Raw genomic sequence first — 17,776 nt, 5'->3', positions numbered from 1 at the left:
TATTCATTTTCTATCTAGGGTCAAATTTGACCCCGAATGCCACGATTTTTTTTTATCACACCACCACAATCCAGCCCAGTTTTTTTGTGTGTGTATAGATAGCAAATGTAGGAACAGTCACCAAAGCTCATGCCACTGAGATGAAGGAAGCAAAGTTCAAAGGGGGTAATTTTTTTACCCCAAAGCTACGTAAGGGTTAAATCCTCCAAAATATGACCCCATTCACTTCCATTGTAAGTGTTTTTTGGGTAATCAACATTATGCCACAAATGCTGTCAATTGAGCTGAACTTGTATTTATCCCAGAATATTCCTTTTAATTGCCTTGCTCTAAGACACAATGGTGAAAGTTCATGCATTGCCCCTTGTGAGGTTTAAGCCTGAATTTTTTTTTCTGTTTCGAGCTCAGAACTTACACCACACCACTGGCTATTCTGATGGTAAATGTTAAAATATGCAGTAAGTAATGTGTTAATTCTGAGTCACACCAACTTAAATAATTATGTGACATTAGATAGGGTTATCGCACAAAGCATGTGAGCGGAGCGTTGAGCGGAGCGGTGATAAAAACTTATAACCTCAATAAATGCAAAGTATTAATCAAAGCTAAGAATGAAGAAATCGAATGGGAGTGTGTAGAGACCATAAGAATTAGCAAATATTCCTTTTGGAATCGTACGCGTCACTTTACCAGAGATCACGAGGATGTGCTACGCGATGTAGTGCAGCAAAAGGTGAGCTAGTAGGCTACACTACTTTTCGATAATAAATTAATAGATAAGTAATGTATCTTTTTTGTTTTGTTTTGATTTTTCCCCTTTTTCTCCCAATTTGGAATGCCCAATTCCCAGTGTGCTTTTATGTCCTCGTGGTCGCGTAGTGATTCGCCACAATCCGGGTAGCGGAGGACGAATCCCAGATGCCTCCACGTCTGAGACAGTCAACCCGCGCATCTTATCACGTGGCTGGTTGACCGCGGAGACATAGCACGTGTGGAGGCTTCACGCCACTCATCGCGGCAACCGCGCTCAACTCACCACGCGCCCCACCGAGAACGACCACGAGGATTTTACCCCATGTGACTCTACCCTCCCTAGCAACCGGGCCAATTTGGTTGCTTAGGAGACCTGGCTGGAGTCACTCAGCACGCCCTGGGATAGCGAGCTAGCGAACTCCAGGGGTGGTAGCCAGCGTATTTTACCACTGAGCTACCCAGGCTCGATAAGTAATGTATCTTGTTGTTTTGCCATCATGTTAGTGCAGCTGCAAGCTAGATGCAAGCCCGGTTCTGCAGGGTTGCGAACGTTAGAGCACCCTCAATTGAATATGTAAGCTTAATGATACTGTATATTGGCAAAGCGTTTTGCCTTGAATCCCGGCTTACACACACACAAAACCAATAAACATGTATGATCTTGCAGATCAGTGTGTCCTAATTTGCAGGCAGAGCATTCTGCTTTCATACCTCTATTGTACAACTGATCATTTGATTAGTAAAGATTTCCGTTCTTGCATAGAGAATTTCATTGCGGAAGTATCTCACTTAATCAACCAGCTTTCGATTTCTGCTTCGGGATAAAGTGGATCATAACTGCTGGTCAGTTTCCCAAAGCCAAATCCACACCTTAACGAGAAGTGAAACGTAAAAAATGATTCTAGATCAGTGGTTGCAGATAACATCTTCCGACATCGCTTGCTGCATTCATGCGCAGAGAAAAAAATCTATAAATGATTGTATATTAGAAAAAAAAACTTTTATTAAATGCAGTGTCATTTGTGAATTAAATCATTTGAATTTGTTTTAGGATCATTAAATATGATTTCATCTAATATATATATTGGACAAAATCTCACTTTATGCAGGACAAATATTTTTTATATGTTAAATCCATGGTTAAACCTTGCTGTACATATAAAGAGCGCATGCACAAGACATGATCGTTTGATGCATATAAAGTCCAGATTCACTTTATAATGCTTTAAAAATATCAAGGAAAAACAACGGGGGCACATGGTATCTACTAATATAATAATTATTATATAAATAACCACAGTCCTTTAGATTGCATATGATTCATACATATAAAATTGTAGGGAATATTATAAAGCAACAACACTGAAAAAGAGAAAAACATCCACTCTGTTTTCTGGATAACTTAATACACCCTTTAAAACTGAACACAAAATTAGGATGAGAAATTACTCATTTTAATTTACAGACCCAAAGTCTGATAGCATTAAATCAGAAACCTATTAATGTATCAAATCTATAGTAAAACAATTGTGAATTTCACTTTTACCTGCAATATTTTTCCGGGTATCAGTCCATGTTTTCATTATTGCCATAAAGGACTCGGACAAATGTTAAAGTTGAAAAGATTGTAGTTTTTTGGGTCGGTTGTATCACTCGGGTCCAGTTTAAACTGAAAAGCGCAAATTTGCGCGTATGCGTGTTTCCTTGCCAACGCACATATGTTTTATCACTTGTAGAGGCATGTTTGATGACTTGTTTCAAGTAAATAAAGGTAATTTAGAACTGAAAATTTTTAAGGCATTATTTGAAGATGTTCAATGAAATATGTGCTAACAGAGAAATATATGACTGATTACAAATGATAAGGAAGGTCTGGTTGACCCGATTATCTAACAGCAGTTGTAAACAAGTCCAAAATAAACAGCGAGATTTTATATACAAAAACACAACAATACAATCACATAATTTAAGATGTGTACGTTACTAATCATTTGATAATTTAATAAATGTCGGCCTATAGTCTATATTTCACCTAGAGGGGCACCTCAGCCCATGTGGGCAAAGGGGCAGTTGCTTGGGCCACTGTAGCTACCCCCTGTGTGCATGTTTGGAACCAAGTATACTACAGAGAAATTTCATGTCGGAGCGGGATTTGAGCGAACGCTTTTTTACCAGTGAGTGTGAGCGGACGAGCGGAGCCCACGTGCATTGAGCGGGTTATTGAGCAGTGTCGCTTCACTCACATGCCCTGTATCACACATGTTTGTAGCCTTTAGCTGGCTTATAAGATTTTACTGCATTAATTTTTAATTTTAAGTTTTAAAAGTTAATTAAAATTTTAAAGTTAATTGGCTTTTTTATTGAGCTTTACAGTTAAGTTTTCCAGTGAATGTTTGACAGTATGACCATTTTTTTAAATATATTTTCTGCTTCCCTCTATGAGATGAAGTCTAAGATCATACTCTCTCCAGTGTCAGACAATCTGGTATGTGGGAGGAAATGCAGGGTGACAATGGCCCCCTCACACTTGACATCATGTTGCTCACCCTGAGTTGTCAGCATGCTGTCCCAGGGGCCTGTATACTTATTGGGCCATGTTACATAAGTGTCCTATAACATTCTTATGCAACAATGCCAAAGCTACTGAATCTGATCATGGACAATTGCCCAAGCATTTAGACCATTATGTCTGACATCCCTAAATATCACAAACAAGGCCTAGATCTTAGGTTCACAATTTTGCAGACACTGCTTCTGATGACAAATGTTGTTACTATTCACCTTTTACTATAATGTGTGTTTTGGCTTTTGAGGTACTTAAAATCTTTAAGTACTTTAAATTAGTGAGCAACCGATATGGGTTTTTTAATGGCCGATGCCAATATCCAGACAGCAGGGTGGCCGAAAGGCTGATACAATGCCGATATATCACACAATTTAATATAGTAAATAACACAAACATAAAATTGCTAAAAAAAAAAAATAAAACAAAAAAATGGTAAACTCTTATTTAGCACTATATTTACTCAATTTCACACAAAACTTTACATTAGTAAAAATATAATCCTAACCAATTATATTGTATTTTATATGGTAGATAGCAGTTTCTTCAGATTTCTGTTTTGTCATCAAATTTGAGTAATTTATTTGTACATGAAGAAATTGTTAATATATTAGGAAGAAGAAAATAACTGTACACACAGTAGTCCAGCAACCTTGAGTGCAGAGCAATAATCTTCTGACAGTTTAAACAGCCTGGATCGCCTACTTGGTTTCATGATTTGTCATGATTTGTGAATCAGAGGAATTTTTGATCCTGATCCTGATTTTTTGATTCTCGCTGATCGAATACGTGCTTCAGAGGAAGATATAAGATGGGCGCTCAAAGGGAAGAAACTGCTGGATTTTCGTGTGGTTTTTGAATTACATCTGTTTAAATGAGATATCTGTATATTTGCAGACGATATATAATAGAAGTTTTATTGATATTTGCCTTTTATCATTAGAAAAGTAAGTTAAAAGTGACAGGGAACTGCTGAGCAGAGGCTGATAGAATACGTGCTTTAGAGATAAATAAATGAGCTCTCCACAGGATGCTGGATCTGCTCAAGTTGTGTGAGATTGGTTTATTATATCTGTTTAAACGAGATATGTGCATATTTGTAGATGGTATATGATATTAGTTTTATTGATATTTGCCTTTTTATCATTAGACAAGACAGTTAAAAGTTACAGGGAACTGTTGAGGAGAGAGAGTGAGAATGAAACAGGTGAGCACTTTAACATTATGAGCTCAAACGCATCTGCCTGACGCGGCTCTGATATGCGGACTGTTTAAATTAGACAGTGTTGCACACCGGTTTATTATTGTAGTAACACGATGGGACGTAACAACAAAACAAACCGTGTCATTTACATGTCTCAGTCGCTTCACATGCAAGCAGGCGATTCTCAGGCCAATGCCGTTAATAATAAATTCCGAATATCTGCTGATTTATCAGCCTCGGCAATATATCGGTCGACCATGTTGGGCCTTGTGTAGTCAGATAGAAGACAAAGACAGGCCTAACTAACTCAGGCCCCCACATAAAAGTCATAAATCTTACTGATAAAAACCACGCCAAAATCAAACAAAGGGAGTCCAAAACAGACTACAAATCCCATGAAGCCTTGCTCACTAAAGGATCGAACTCTCAACTCCTATTGGATGAGGCACACAACAGAATGTCCCTCAACCATGACATCATCAGGAGTAGAAATACCTCTGAAATGCTTCCGGGATTTGCTTCCAGCAACTTTGCTCGCCGTGTGTAGACGCAGCTCATTGCTGCTCTCAGGTGCAGCCTCGTGGCACAAGGAAGTAATGTCCGACTTGAAACTGTGGCCATACAATCTCCATCTCGCTGGATGAGTTGAGATTACTCTGTGTTCAACCAAACACTCTAACGGATCCGAAGGAGACCGCTGAGCAATCCGCATCTTCATCCGTTTGCCTGCAGAAGTGAAGAGAAAAGATTTCTCTTCCCTCTTCAATCAAGTCGACGTTGCTGATTTCTCCGCCAGTCCGACGAGAATCAGCAGCTGTACCGCCCGCCGACAGAGCGAGGAAATGGCCTCCCGTCATCACCCGAGCCTCGAGGAACTGAGTCGGAGTCAAACGACGGATGGACACACATTCTGCATCCTTATGCGATTCAAGTAAGAGGTTTACGTCTGGGCAGAGATAGAATATTATAGTGTGTTATTCTTGTGTACCAAGGTTATTGCTTGTACAGTTTACGGACCGCCATGTCCGCTCATTATTAATACTCAGGGTATTAATTATCACGAATTTGATTTGCTGTATTGTGGTCCAACCACATTGGACTGTTGTGCATTTCTGCCATCATGGGTGAGACCGGCAAACTGAGTTTATCCATTAAAGAATCAAAGACCGGGACGGTTTACGAGCCATCCACCGCGTCTCTGAGTGATAAACTAACAGCTGCTTTCTCTCCCACGATCACGAAATCGGCTTTGGGGCCATCACTTTATTCTCTCTCTCTCTCTCTCTCGTACTAACCACACACACACATGTGCACGCGATCCCTCACAAACATTCTCGGACACATTTTTGGCTAGTAGATAGCTTCGTGATAAAGCTCAGCTTTGTCCCTAAGCTATCATACAAGCGGATACACATGGTAACTTGTAGACGCCATTGACTGGTTTCTCTCCGCCCACATTCGCGGCCATATTCTCTGGCCTGAAGTCTCGCGTGACATACTCTCCACGAGAGTCATGTCCGCCATTTTGTGCACGTCTCTCCTTACAAACACACACACACACACACACACATACTCGCTCTCACACACACACACACACACACCCTCATGTGTTATAGGATTATTTTGATTTCCATATCTAATCATATCACTGTTTAGTTTGTAGTTGTAAGTCGGAAGTTTATTGACTGCATTGTATTAATTATTAATTGATATTACTGCATAAATAAGCTTTGTTTATATTACAAAGAGAAGTGTTTTGGTTTGTTTTGCATACACCTGTGTCATGCTGACGGGATGTCAGTGCTCGGATTCAAGCCTTCATTCATTCATTGTTTTTTTCCCCCGAAAATCGATATTCTTCAGATGTCGATTTTCCTAAGAAAACAATCTAATATTGAGACTGTAATACTATCTGTAATACAATTAATATTCTATTGATTTTTGATAATTGATAATTATCTTTGATGATTGTTGAATTTGAATGATCAATAAGCTAGTGTTCATTTTAATTAATGTTTCATCGACGTTAACAATTAACGATTATCTTTGATAATTGTTGATTTAAAGGATTAGAAAAAGCTAGCATTGATTCTCATCAATGTTCTATTGATTTTAATAATTAATAATTATCTTTGATAATTATTAATTATTGCTAATAACCAAACCTGCTCCTAAACGTAGCGCACTACCTTTACTGGAGCCCCATATGAGGTTTTAATGAGTTAGATTCAATTAATTAATTTACATATTAATTAATAACTAAAGAAATAATTATTAATTATTTCTGATAACACTGATCTAAACAACCAGTAAAGCCCTACAACCACTACTTTAAATCTTGCTTTTCAAAACACTTTATGGCAACTCGGGTCCTTGCACTTAGTCACACATGATTTTTTGAGACAGTGCAGAAATGGTTCTGAATTAGTTTTAGTGAAAATGACTTATAGTAGAATCTTACCTAACTATTAATTTGACAGTTATATTTCGATTTACCTGCTTTTTACCTTTTTATCTCTTTAAGTACTGGGAGAGATGTGTGAATTAGCACAATTGATGGCTTCATTCACCATCTCTTTGTCAGCTCATCGATCATGAGGAGTCTTTAGCTGCATTAGCTGACAGCCCTCATTTACTGTAACGGCCTGAGGCCGACCTGAATTCTGCCATGGTGCCTGTAGAGTGTCACTTTCACTTGATGTCTGTCATTTTTTTTAACACTGAGTCCCTCATTTGAACATTGGAAGCTGCTCCATCATAGTAGAAATGAAACAAACAGATGTGGAGCTGGTATTTCCAAGAAGGTGACAAAGTTGGATTTAGGTTTATGCACCCAGCCCTGTATGATATAGCCGTTGAACTATCAACGAATGTTTAGAGCTGCACAAGATTGAGGAAATGAGCAATATGGAATAAGTTGTTGGATAATGCGATATGCAATATGTGATGCAGTAATCCTATGGTGACGTCATAGGAGCGTCAGAACTCCCACCACCCAAATATACTGAAGTTTACTGAGAAAAAAAGGATAGTCTATTCCAGAGATCACAAACATACAGGGCTTCATACTAAAATTACCATGGAACCATTAGTTTCCAAATGCCTGTTTTTAGTTGCCAAATTACATAACTGCTTGATTTAGATGGTTATTCAAAAGCAAGACAGAAACCCGAAGAAGAAAAAAGAAAATTGATAACTAATAAATCTGGGGATTAATTTTTAAAATATACGATATATACAGTATATATGTATGTTCCAGTATTATTAAAATAGACTTTTCACCCTTTTCTCTTGCTAAGAAAACTCAAAGATAGATATATGAACTGTATCTTTACTGTATCTTCATGCACATGGTAATATGTACATTTGCAATATTCCGATAAATTTGATACATTGTGCTGCCCTTGTTTTAATCCTTCGATTCAACCAGAACAAATGTGTGACCTTTAGATGTTTTTGTTAATAAAGCCGATATGTTGTGATCAGGTGTCTGTGCTAACTGCTAACCTAATTTCCTGAATTCTCCAAATACTTAGTAGTGAAGGATCACCTTTTTTCTTTTTTTCACCCAATTTGGAATGCCCAGTTCCCAGTGCGCTTTTAAGTCCTCGTGGTTGCGTAGTGATTCGCCTCAATCTGGGTGGTGGAGGATGAATCCCAGTTGCCTCCACGTCTGAGACCATCAACCTGCGCATCTTATCACGTGGCTTGTTGAGCGCGTTGCCACGGAGACATAGCGCGTGTGGAGGCTTCACGCCATCCACCGCGGCATCCGCACTCAACTCACCACGTGCCCCACCGAGAACGAACCACATTATATTATCTTGTCTCAGCATGTTTATGATTGTGTCAGAGCACAACCAGACATGTAAAAATTTATGAATAGGCCAAAACCTTGAATATTAGTCACTGCCATCACCTACATTCATGAACCATGTTGACCATCACATTCACTGTACCTCAAGATAAGATACCTATAGTATTTAATGATGCCTGCTCTCACAGGACCATGGGAAATAGACTACTAGTATTTTTTGTGTCTTTGTAGATGATACAAGACAGATATGTATTTGTTATATTTCCATTAAGGGATGAGTAAAATGTTTTTGTGACTGTGTCTGGCAGAGCTCTCCTATTGTGTAATCTGATCTTCAGCAAGGTCACCTCTGATTTAGATCAGATTGCCCCCAGTCAGCAATGGGAACTGTACACTTTTTGAGCCTCTGCTAAATATATCACAGCGCTCCATTTCTCTCATTGCGTCAGTGTACCTATGTGTGTTTTTTTCATGTGCTCACATTCTGGTCCAGTGGGAGGTTACTGTAAAATAATGACAGACTGCAGAAATGCACCTCTCTGGATTTGTGCCTGCAATATGCTAAACTGTTTGGAGAAGAGAAAAAGGAGTATCTGTGTGCATAGTGCCATCCAGAAGTGTTCATATATAGGTTCATTTGAATATACAGTATATGGGAAAGTGGACGTTTTAGATGCTGTAACTAGTCACCACTTCTTTTTTAAAAAACATTTTTATATCACTAGTCCATTTCAATGGGTTGCAGTGTGACAAACAGATTTTTCTAAGTGCAAATATTCCATTGTGTCTAATTAATATGAGGTCATAAAAACTGCATGCATAACTATTATTAAAGAATTAGAAAACTATTTTTTAAAACATTAAAAATTATTTAATGTCAACTGCCTTTACACAGTCGTTGGAACACATTGCCATTTCAGCCCATCAAAATGCGGTTCTTGAAATTTTGTCAGAGACCTGTGTCTTGCCTTTGGCATTCAGTTAGACAGTACAAGCAAATCCTAAATTTATAAAAAATAAATTTCCCTTTCTTTCACACACCCATTACACTGAAATGATCATCACTGCAAATTACAGCTACTTTGCTTTTCCTCTGTGACAAACCACCTGCTCCCATTTTACCCAGAAAATATGATATTGTATCGATACTAAAGATTAGGGCTGGGAAAAAATTGATTCTGTTATATATTGCGATTTTTGAGACAAATCATTTTAAAATCATCTCCCTAATGAAAAATAATTGTTTTATATAATAAAAAAAAACATGTTTATATTATCGCTAATACAATAATTGATAGATAAATATAGGAAGCTATTTTTGTGCAGAGTTCCACATACAGTAACGGATTTTTTCTCTGAGAAGATTTGTCACTTTAATTCTTTACATTTAGTCCTTTAATGCACCGCTGCTGTAACAGCCATCAAAGCGCAGTTTGTTCATTGTAGGACACTCAAAATCCTCTGCTGTGATCAGTGTTCCTGTTATTATGTATCATTCAAAAGTTTATTTGAGAGGTGTTGTGGAAAGTTCTTGTCATAAGTCATTCTGCAGATTATGTCTGACTCTGCTTTAATAAATAATTTAGCAGTAAAAAGACTTAGCAAACTGTTGGATGCGGTAAACTACGTTGCACCCCCACGATATTTATAATCTAACAGCCAGGGTATTTGTGCACAGTGGCGGATAATTTTACACATTTTCCCAACATTGTGGCAGGTGACCTGTAAGATGTCTCGGAGTGACATACGACAAGAAAGACACAGCGACACGTGGCTGAGGAAACACACCTTATAATATTTTGAGGAACAGACAAGAGTAAAGACGACGATGCGCGTATCTGATTTGCTGTGTGTTCAGAAGTTTTTTTGGTGCTTTGAGCATGTCTTGCCGAACGCGCGCATAAGATGAGTTCTCACTATTTCTTCTCTGTCATTCATCTTGGAGCAGTTTTCAAGATTAATCATATGTTGATTTCAAGATAATGCATATGATGCCAATGACATGACACAACATGTGCAATAATAATAGCCTATGATCATTTATGTTATATTTTAGATTCTAAAAAAACAAAATTAATTTAATAAGTTAAAATGATAAATATATTGTGTATACACTTTATTTGTTGAATACAAATGAACATAATGCAGACTTGTACATGGGTTCCTTAGCACTAATAGCTCAGACAAGGCACTGATTGGACGACTGGTAGTTTTAATTTTTGCACATCCCTACCTTCAACCTGCAAATTCTGTAGAACATGGTAAAACATTTGTAATTTCAGACACAAGTGTTCTTTAATAGACATTTTTTATGGTGTTTTTATATAAAAACATCAAATCGCAATACTTACAGAATCGTAATACATTAAAAATCGCAATAAATATTGAATCGGCAAGGAAAAATCATTGCAATATTAAATCTTTTTAAAACTTTTAATTTAATTTAATTTCATTTAAAAATTAAAACTTTTGAACACCGTTCAAAAGTTTGGGGTCACTTGCCTGAAATGTTTTTCATGATCTTAAAGATCTTTTGATCTGAAGGCGTATGCTTAAATGCTTGAAATTAGTTTTGTAGACAAAAATATAATTGTGCCACCATATTAATTTATTTCATTACAAAACTAAATTTTTATTTAAGAAAGAAAAGTTTTTGAAATGGATGACTTGGGCCGAATAATTAAGAAAAGCAGCCACTAAGTGCCCAGCATATAGATGGGAACTCCTTCAGTACTGTTTAAAAAGCATCCCAGGGTGATACCTCAAGAAGTTTGTTGAGAAAATGTCAAGAGTACATGTCTGCAAATTCTAGGCAAAGTGTGGCCACTTTGAAGATGCTAAATTATAACATAGTTTTGATTTATTTTGGATTTTTTTAGTCACAACATAATTCCCATATTTCCATTTCTATTATTCCATAGTTGTGTTGACTTTACTATTATTCTAAAATGTGAAAAAATAAAATAAAGAATGAGTAAGTGACCCTAAACTTTTGAATGGTAGTGTATATACTGTATATATACACACATATATATATATATATAATGGTAGTGTATATACTGTATATGTGTGTGTGTGTATGTGTGTATATATATATATATATATATATATATATATATATATATATATATATATATATATATATATATATATATATATACAGGGTGCGATTTGTTGAAAAACCAGTGGGGGGGACTTGTCAATGTGAATATCATCATTGATGTTTTAATGTAGAAATTCAGATGACGGTGTCATTTGAATCATCAATTTGAAGATCAAAAGCAGTCTCGAATTCTTAAACTGTAGACTAAAACCACATAAAATAATTATTTTAACTGAATTTTAATTCATCAAAATAATTAACTGTATTGACAATTAACTGTCTTATTGACTGTAAACTATGTTAAACAGTTAACAGGAGGCATTAGGATAAGCTGTCAAATATTTTGCTGCAGGGCTAACATTAGCTAACAAATAACAAATTTGATCACCAGCCTTCTATTTTTCTGGACTTGCGCATTCCTGTGCGTCTGCACCAGTATAAAGATTTCAGTGTATTTTAGCTTCTATAAATCACCAGGTACAATAATCCCACATTAAGGTTAAAATGTTGTGAATCTGAACTGCCTGTGAGCCCTTGGCTTTAATTGTTGTTTAATTTCTCAAGTTCTCTGTGTCTGATTACGGTTCTACACCAGAATTGTAGAGAGCATCCTGACTGGCTGCATCACTGCCTGGTACGGCAACAACACCACCCTCAACCGCAAAGCCCTGCAAAGGGTGGTGTGAACTGCCAGACACATCATCGGAGGTGAGCTTCCCTCCCTCCTGGACATCTATACCAGGCGGTGTGTGAAAAAAGCTCGGAGGATCATCAGAGACTCCAGCCACCCGAGTCATGGGCTGTTCTCACTGCTACCATCAGGCAGGCGGTATTGCAGCATCAGCAGCTGCACCAGCAGACTCCATGACAGCTTCTTCCCCCAAGCAATCAGACTTTTGAACTCTTGATCTCCCACGATCAACATATATCAGCACTGCACTTTATTATTCTCACACTGGACTGTCATAAATTATATTTCTCTTAACAACACACTGGCAACTGACTATCAACCGACAGCCTGAATGTCAATACAACCACTATACAACCTTACTGCACATTTATATATATTATTTTTATTGTATATGAATCCTTGAATAAGTTTGAGCAAAACATTTGTGGGTGCTCATATCATATTGTATCGTATCGTGAGGCTATGCATTTTGTTGTATCGTGAAATTTGTGTATTGTTACATGCCTAATCACGATATATTGAATTGTGACGTGTATCGCAATACGTATCTTATCGTGATATTGCTGGCGATACCCAGCTGTACTTTGAACACAGTATGTATGTAATGTTGCTCATGAGATAATCTCTGGGATTGCTACACAGCACGCTAATATTGCAGCACAGTCAGATGAATGGTGCTTTAATGAGGCCTCTGTTCTGCTCACTTTTCTGCTTCTGGGAGCAAATAATTTAGCTGACAGCCTCTTGGCGACCTCTGTAATATTGCTGATTGTATTAGATGTAGCCTTTAAGGCTGCTGTAGGTCTAGAGTTACTGAGAGTTACTGTTTTTTATAAACACCTTTTATTGCAAAGTAGGAACAATGTCTTAAGCATGTTTTAAGCATATATTGGGGTTATAGTGTTTTCCCTAACTTGCAGACTGATCAGAGATGTTGCCATAGACAGGAGAGAACAGTTTGTACTGGGAGAGCTGATAACTGGACTGTCCAGACTCAAGTCGTCTGTAAATGCTACAGAACATTCAACAGTCCTTGAATTCAGTAGCCAAGTTCAGCCTGTTTTTAGCAAGCTGGCATACCAGCATTCCCTATTTCATCATGTTCTCACACCCTTCTTGTTCAGTACACTTTTAGAGGTACATTTGCCCCACTGGCAATGGAATGTGCACTTTCCACATCATTTCCAAAAGGTGTGATACCTGTTTTGTTATGGTTTTTTTTCTTTCTTCGTTTGTCTCGTTTTTGTTGTCTTTGAAAAATAATTCAGTCCCATATTTTCTGTGGCATCCTGCAGCTCTGAATAAATTCACACTTTCATTGTACCATGTTCAAATGTGTGTGGAAGGGGTTAAATGAGATTGTGCTCTGCCACAGCCACTTGCTGACATCATCTCTTGCTCAAGGTCATACTGTCAGCAAGAGAATTTTAACAAATGTTACAATGGTACAAAAAAATCTCTCAAAAATCAGTCTGACTGATTTTTCCAACCATGATGATAAACTCTTGCCTTTTTCACATTGAAAAGGAAACCAACATGTTGTCAAAATATCTCTCTTGTCTCTTCCACAGGTCCTCAATGTAATTGCAGTGCCGAGGGTTCAGTGGGCCCGGATACCTGTGACCCGTTCACGGGTCAGTGTGTGTGCAAGACTGGATACGCGGGTCACCAGTGTGACGAATGTGAGGATAGGTATTTCACCAATGGGACCAGTGGCTGCCAGGCCTGTGGCTGTGATGCCTATGGAGCCGTGAGCCTACTCTGCAATAGGTGAGTACTGTATCTGCCCTTCTTAGACCATCACATCACCTTTGTTTGATTCAATAGTCTGGGAAGCATGAAGCCTCATGAAGTGGAAAAGTTCCTCAAGAACGTTTACCCTTTTCAACAATTTTTACATTTGTGGGTTTGGAACAGGGAAGTAACACAGAGCAGGGTAAATGGCACCACTTGCATATAAAGGTAAATGGGAGATAGCCAATGTTATTGCGGCATTCCATTTTGTTCCACCAGCAAAACAAATTTTTTTTTTTATTTATTTATTTATTTTCTTTAAATGTCCCATGCAGTAAGAAGCTTTTTTTTTTTTTTAATGCACTGCTGCATTTTTGCTAATGTGCTCTGTGTTTTTGGTCAAGATTTGGCGCATTAGCGAAACTTCATTGATTTGAACTTGCAACATCTGGGACTGTGCGATCTCAAGCAGCTACTGTATGTGTCTTTGCTGTCTGGAATATTTCATGCTACATTTCATTTCCCATGCCTGATTCAGATTAATAGTCTGTATTTGTCATGTATGACCTTTATGTGACATCATGAAAAAAGCAGTCACTTTGCGTGTAGATGAATCTCTGCACTGTAGTAGTGTTTCTGCTGGATTTTCCCTACCCCTCTACTTTGTCAGGTTCCCACCAAACTGCTGCAATCATGTCACACTTATTGTATCATTATAACAGGATGTCACTTGTTAAGTGCCTGTGGTTTTTCCTAGTGAGCCTCCAGATATATATTAGTCTCTGAGTGCATTCAGAGTATTCTGTCTGAGCATGTTTGTGAGTGTATCATATCTTTTAGCACTGACACTGTTATTTTGTGCACCTGTTGTTCATATTGTAAAGACAGACAACAAGAATACAGTTAGGCCTCAGAAAGACAATATTGCCATAGCAAGCCACAAAACATCTTTAGAAATGTGACATTGTTAAATTCACTGCATTGCACTTTTCCAGCTTAGCCAAACATGCAAACATAAGTTTTACAAAAATTCAGAGAGGACAAGGTGATATAAAGTGGTGTTTCTTTTTAACTTGGTGTAATTTCAAGTCCAAAGGGTTAAAAAAACAACAGCCTGATTTTGACTTTTTTTTTTTTGTTATGTGCAGTTCACATTAAAACTGATATGGAAACTTTTTTACCAGGCCTTCATCATTTATGGTCCTTTCAAATGCATTTTATGTATAGACTTTTTTTTTTTAAAATGTTAAATGTCCAACAGTTGTTGGGTTGTTTCCTAAACACCAAACAATTTTTGCCCCTAAAAAATGTAAGTAATATTTAAAGAAAACAAAGAAAAATCAAGGAAATATCACTTGTGAGCATCATTTCCAATCAAGCTATAATTTTGCCTGATTATGCAAAAAGTGTGAAAATATTACTCAGTTCTGTTTAGTGTACATAAAATGTTAGCTATGAAATTAGGATTAGTGAGCAAAAGAAATAGGATAAAAAAACAACACTAAAAATGTAATAGTGTGTATCAATTCATTAGCAAAAATAATGATTTTCTTGTATGCATTAAACTACGAGTAAAATGTGGATTTTGTAGGCAGTGTAGGGCTTTACTGGTTGTATAGATCAGTGTTACTATCAGAAATAATTAATAATTATTAATTATTTCTGTAGTTATTAATTAATATTTAAATTAATTAATTGGATCTAACTCATTAAAGCCTCACACGGGGCACCAATTATTATGTAGGGCTTTACTGGTTGTTTAGATCAGTGTTACTATCAGAAATAATTAATAATTATTTCTGTAGTTATTAATTAATATTTAAATTAATCAATTTAATCTAACTCATTAAAACCTCATATGGGTTCCAGTAAATGTAGTGTGCTATGTTTAGGAGCAAGTTTGGTTATTAGCAATAATTAATAATTATCAAAGATAATTACTAATTATTAAAATCAATAGAACATTGATGAGAATCAATGTTAGCTTTTTTTTAATCCTTTAAATCAACAATTATCAAAGATAATCATTAATTGTTAACATCGATGAAACATTAATTAAAATTAACACTAGCTTATTGATCATTCAAATTCAACAACCATCAAAGATAATTATCAGTTATCAAAAATCAATAGAATATTAATAAGGATTAACCTTGATGGGGCACCACCCTAGAATCAGGGACTAATAACCGAATAGTAAAACAGTCTCAATATTAGATTGTTTTCTTAGGAAAATCAGCATCCGAAGAATATCGATTTTCGGGAAAAAAAACAATGAATGAAGGTTTGAATCCGAGCACTGACATCCCATCAGCATGACACAGGCGTATGCAAAACAAACCAAAACACTTCTCTTTGTAATATAAACAAAGATTATTTATGCAGTAATATCAATTAATAATTAATACAATGCAGTCAATAAACTTCCGACTTACAACTACAAACTAAACAGTGATATGATTAGATATGGAAATAAAATAATTCTATAACACATAAAGTGTGTGTGTGTGTGTCAGTGTGTGTGTCAGTATGTGTGTGACAGTGTGTGTGTAAGGAGGGACGCGCACAAAATAGTGGACGTGACTCTCGTGGAGAGTATGTCACGCGAGACTTCCGGCCAGGGAATATGACCGCGAATGGGGGCGGAGATGGCGTCTACCAGTTACCGCATATATCCGCTTGTACGATAGCTTAGAGACAAAGCTGGGCTTTAGCATTTAAGCTATCTACGAGCCAAAATGTGTGCCAGAATGTTTGTGAGGGGTCGCGTGCCTGCGTGTGTGTGTGTGTGTGTGTGTGTGTGTGTGTGTGTGTGTAATTAGTACGAGAGAGAGAGAGAAGTGACAGCCCTAAAGCTGATTTCAAGATCGTGGGAGAGAAAGCAGCTGTTTAGTTCATCACTCAGAGACGCGGTGGACGGCTCGTAAACAGTCCCGCGTTATTTGACTCTTTAATGGATGAACTCAGTTGCTGTCTCTCCCGCGATGGCGAAATTGCACAACAATCCAATTTGGTTGGACCACAATACAGCAAAACAAAATCGTGATAATTAATACCCTGAGTATTAATAATGAGCAGACATGGCGATACGTATACTGTACAAGCAAAAACCTTGAAACACAAGAATAACACACTATAATATTCTATCTCTGCCCAGACGTAAACCTCTTACTTGAATCGCATGAGGACACAGGTAGAATGTGTTTTCCTCCGTCCTTTAACTCTGACCCGGTTCCTTGAGGCTCGGGTGATGACGGGAGGCCGTTTCCTCACTCTGTCGGCGGGCGGTACGGCTGTTGATTGTCGGCGGGCAGTACGGCTGTTGATTCTCGGTGGGCTGACGGAGAACTCAGAAATGTCGACTTGATTGAAGATGGAAGAGAAATCTTTAATCTCTTCACTTCTGTAGGCAAACAGATGAAGATGCGAATTGCTCGGCGGTCTCCTTCAGATCCGTTAGAGTGTTTGGTTGAACACAGAGTAATCTCAACTCGTCCAGCGAGATGGAGATTGTATGGCTACAGTTTCAAGTCGGACATTACTTCCTTGTGCCACGAGGTTGCACCTGAGAGCAGCAAAAAGCTACGTCTATATTCGGTGAACAAAGTCGCTGGAAGTAAATTCTGGAAGCATTTCAGAGGTATTTCTACTCCTGATGATGTCATGTTTGAGGGACGTTCTGTTGTGTGCCTCATCCAACAGGAGTTGAGAGTTCGATCCTTTAGTGAGCAAGGCTTCATGGATTCTTTTGAATGTCCATGTACTAAAATAAAATATTTGATGCCATGAGTGTACCTTCATTAACTATTACTATTATTTTGAATGGCCATGGAAAATGAAGCAAAGTGTTAACAATTTTATCTGGTTGCAAAAAGTAGTCCGTTAATTTACCTGATGAACTTTCACTTTTT

The 17,776-nt window shown here is 37.4% G+C and overlaps 1 protein-coding gene across 1 annotated transcript in view; it reads left to right on the top strand.

Moving 5' to 3' along the window:
- LOC127440217 (multiple epidermal growth factor-like domains protein 9) overlaps nt 1-17,776 on the top strand; it is a 143,199-nt gene that overhangs the window by 16,020 nt on the left and 109,403 nt on the right. The window contains exon 2 of the mRNA XM_051696686.1: nt 13,703-13,901. Coding sequence (XP_051552646.1) covers nt 13,703-13,901 — 199 coding nt within the window. The remainder of the gene's footprint in view (nt 1-13,702; nt 13,902-17,776) is intronic.

Source organism: Myxocyprinus asiaticus, chromosome 4, assembly GCF_019703515.2.
Source record: "Myxocyprinus asiaticus isolate MX2 ecotype Aquarium Trade chromosome 4, UBuf_Myxa_2, whole genome shotgun sequence".
NCBI classification, from domain to species: Eukaryota; Metazoa; Chordata; class Actinopteri; order Cypriniformes; family Catostomidae; genus Myxocyprinus; species Myxocyprinus asiaticus.
The sequence above is the reverse complement of the archived record's forward strand: the minus strand, read 5'-3'. Positions and strand labels throughout refer to the sequence as shown.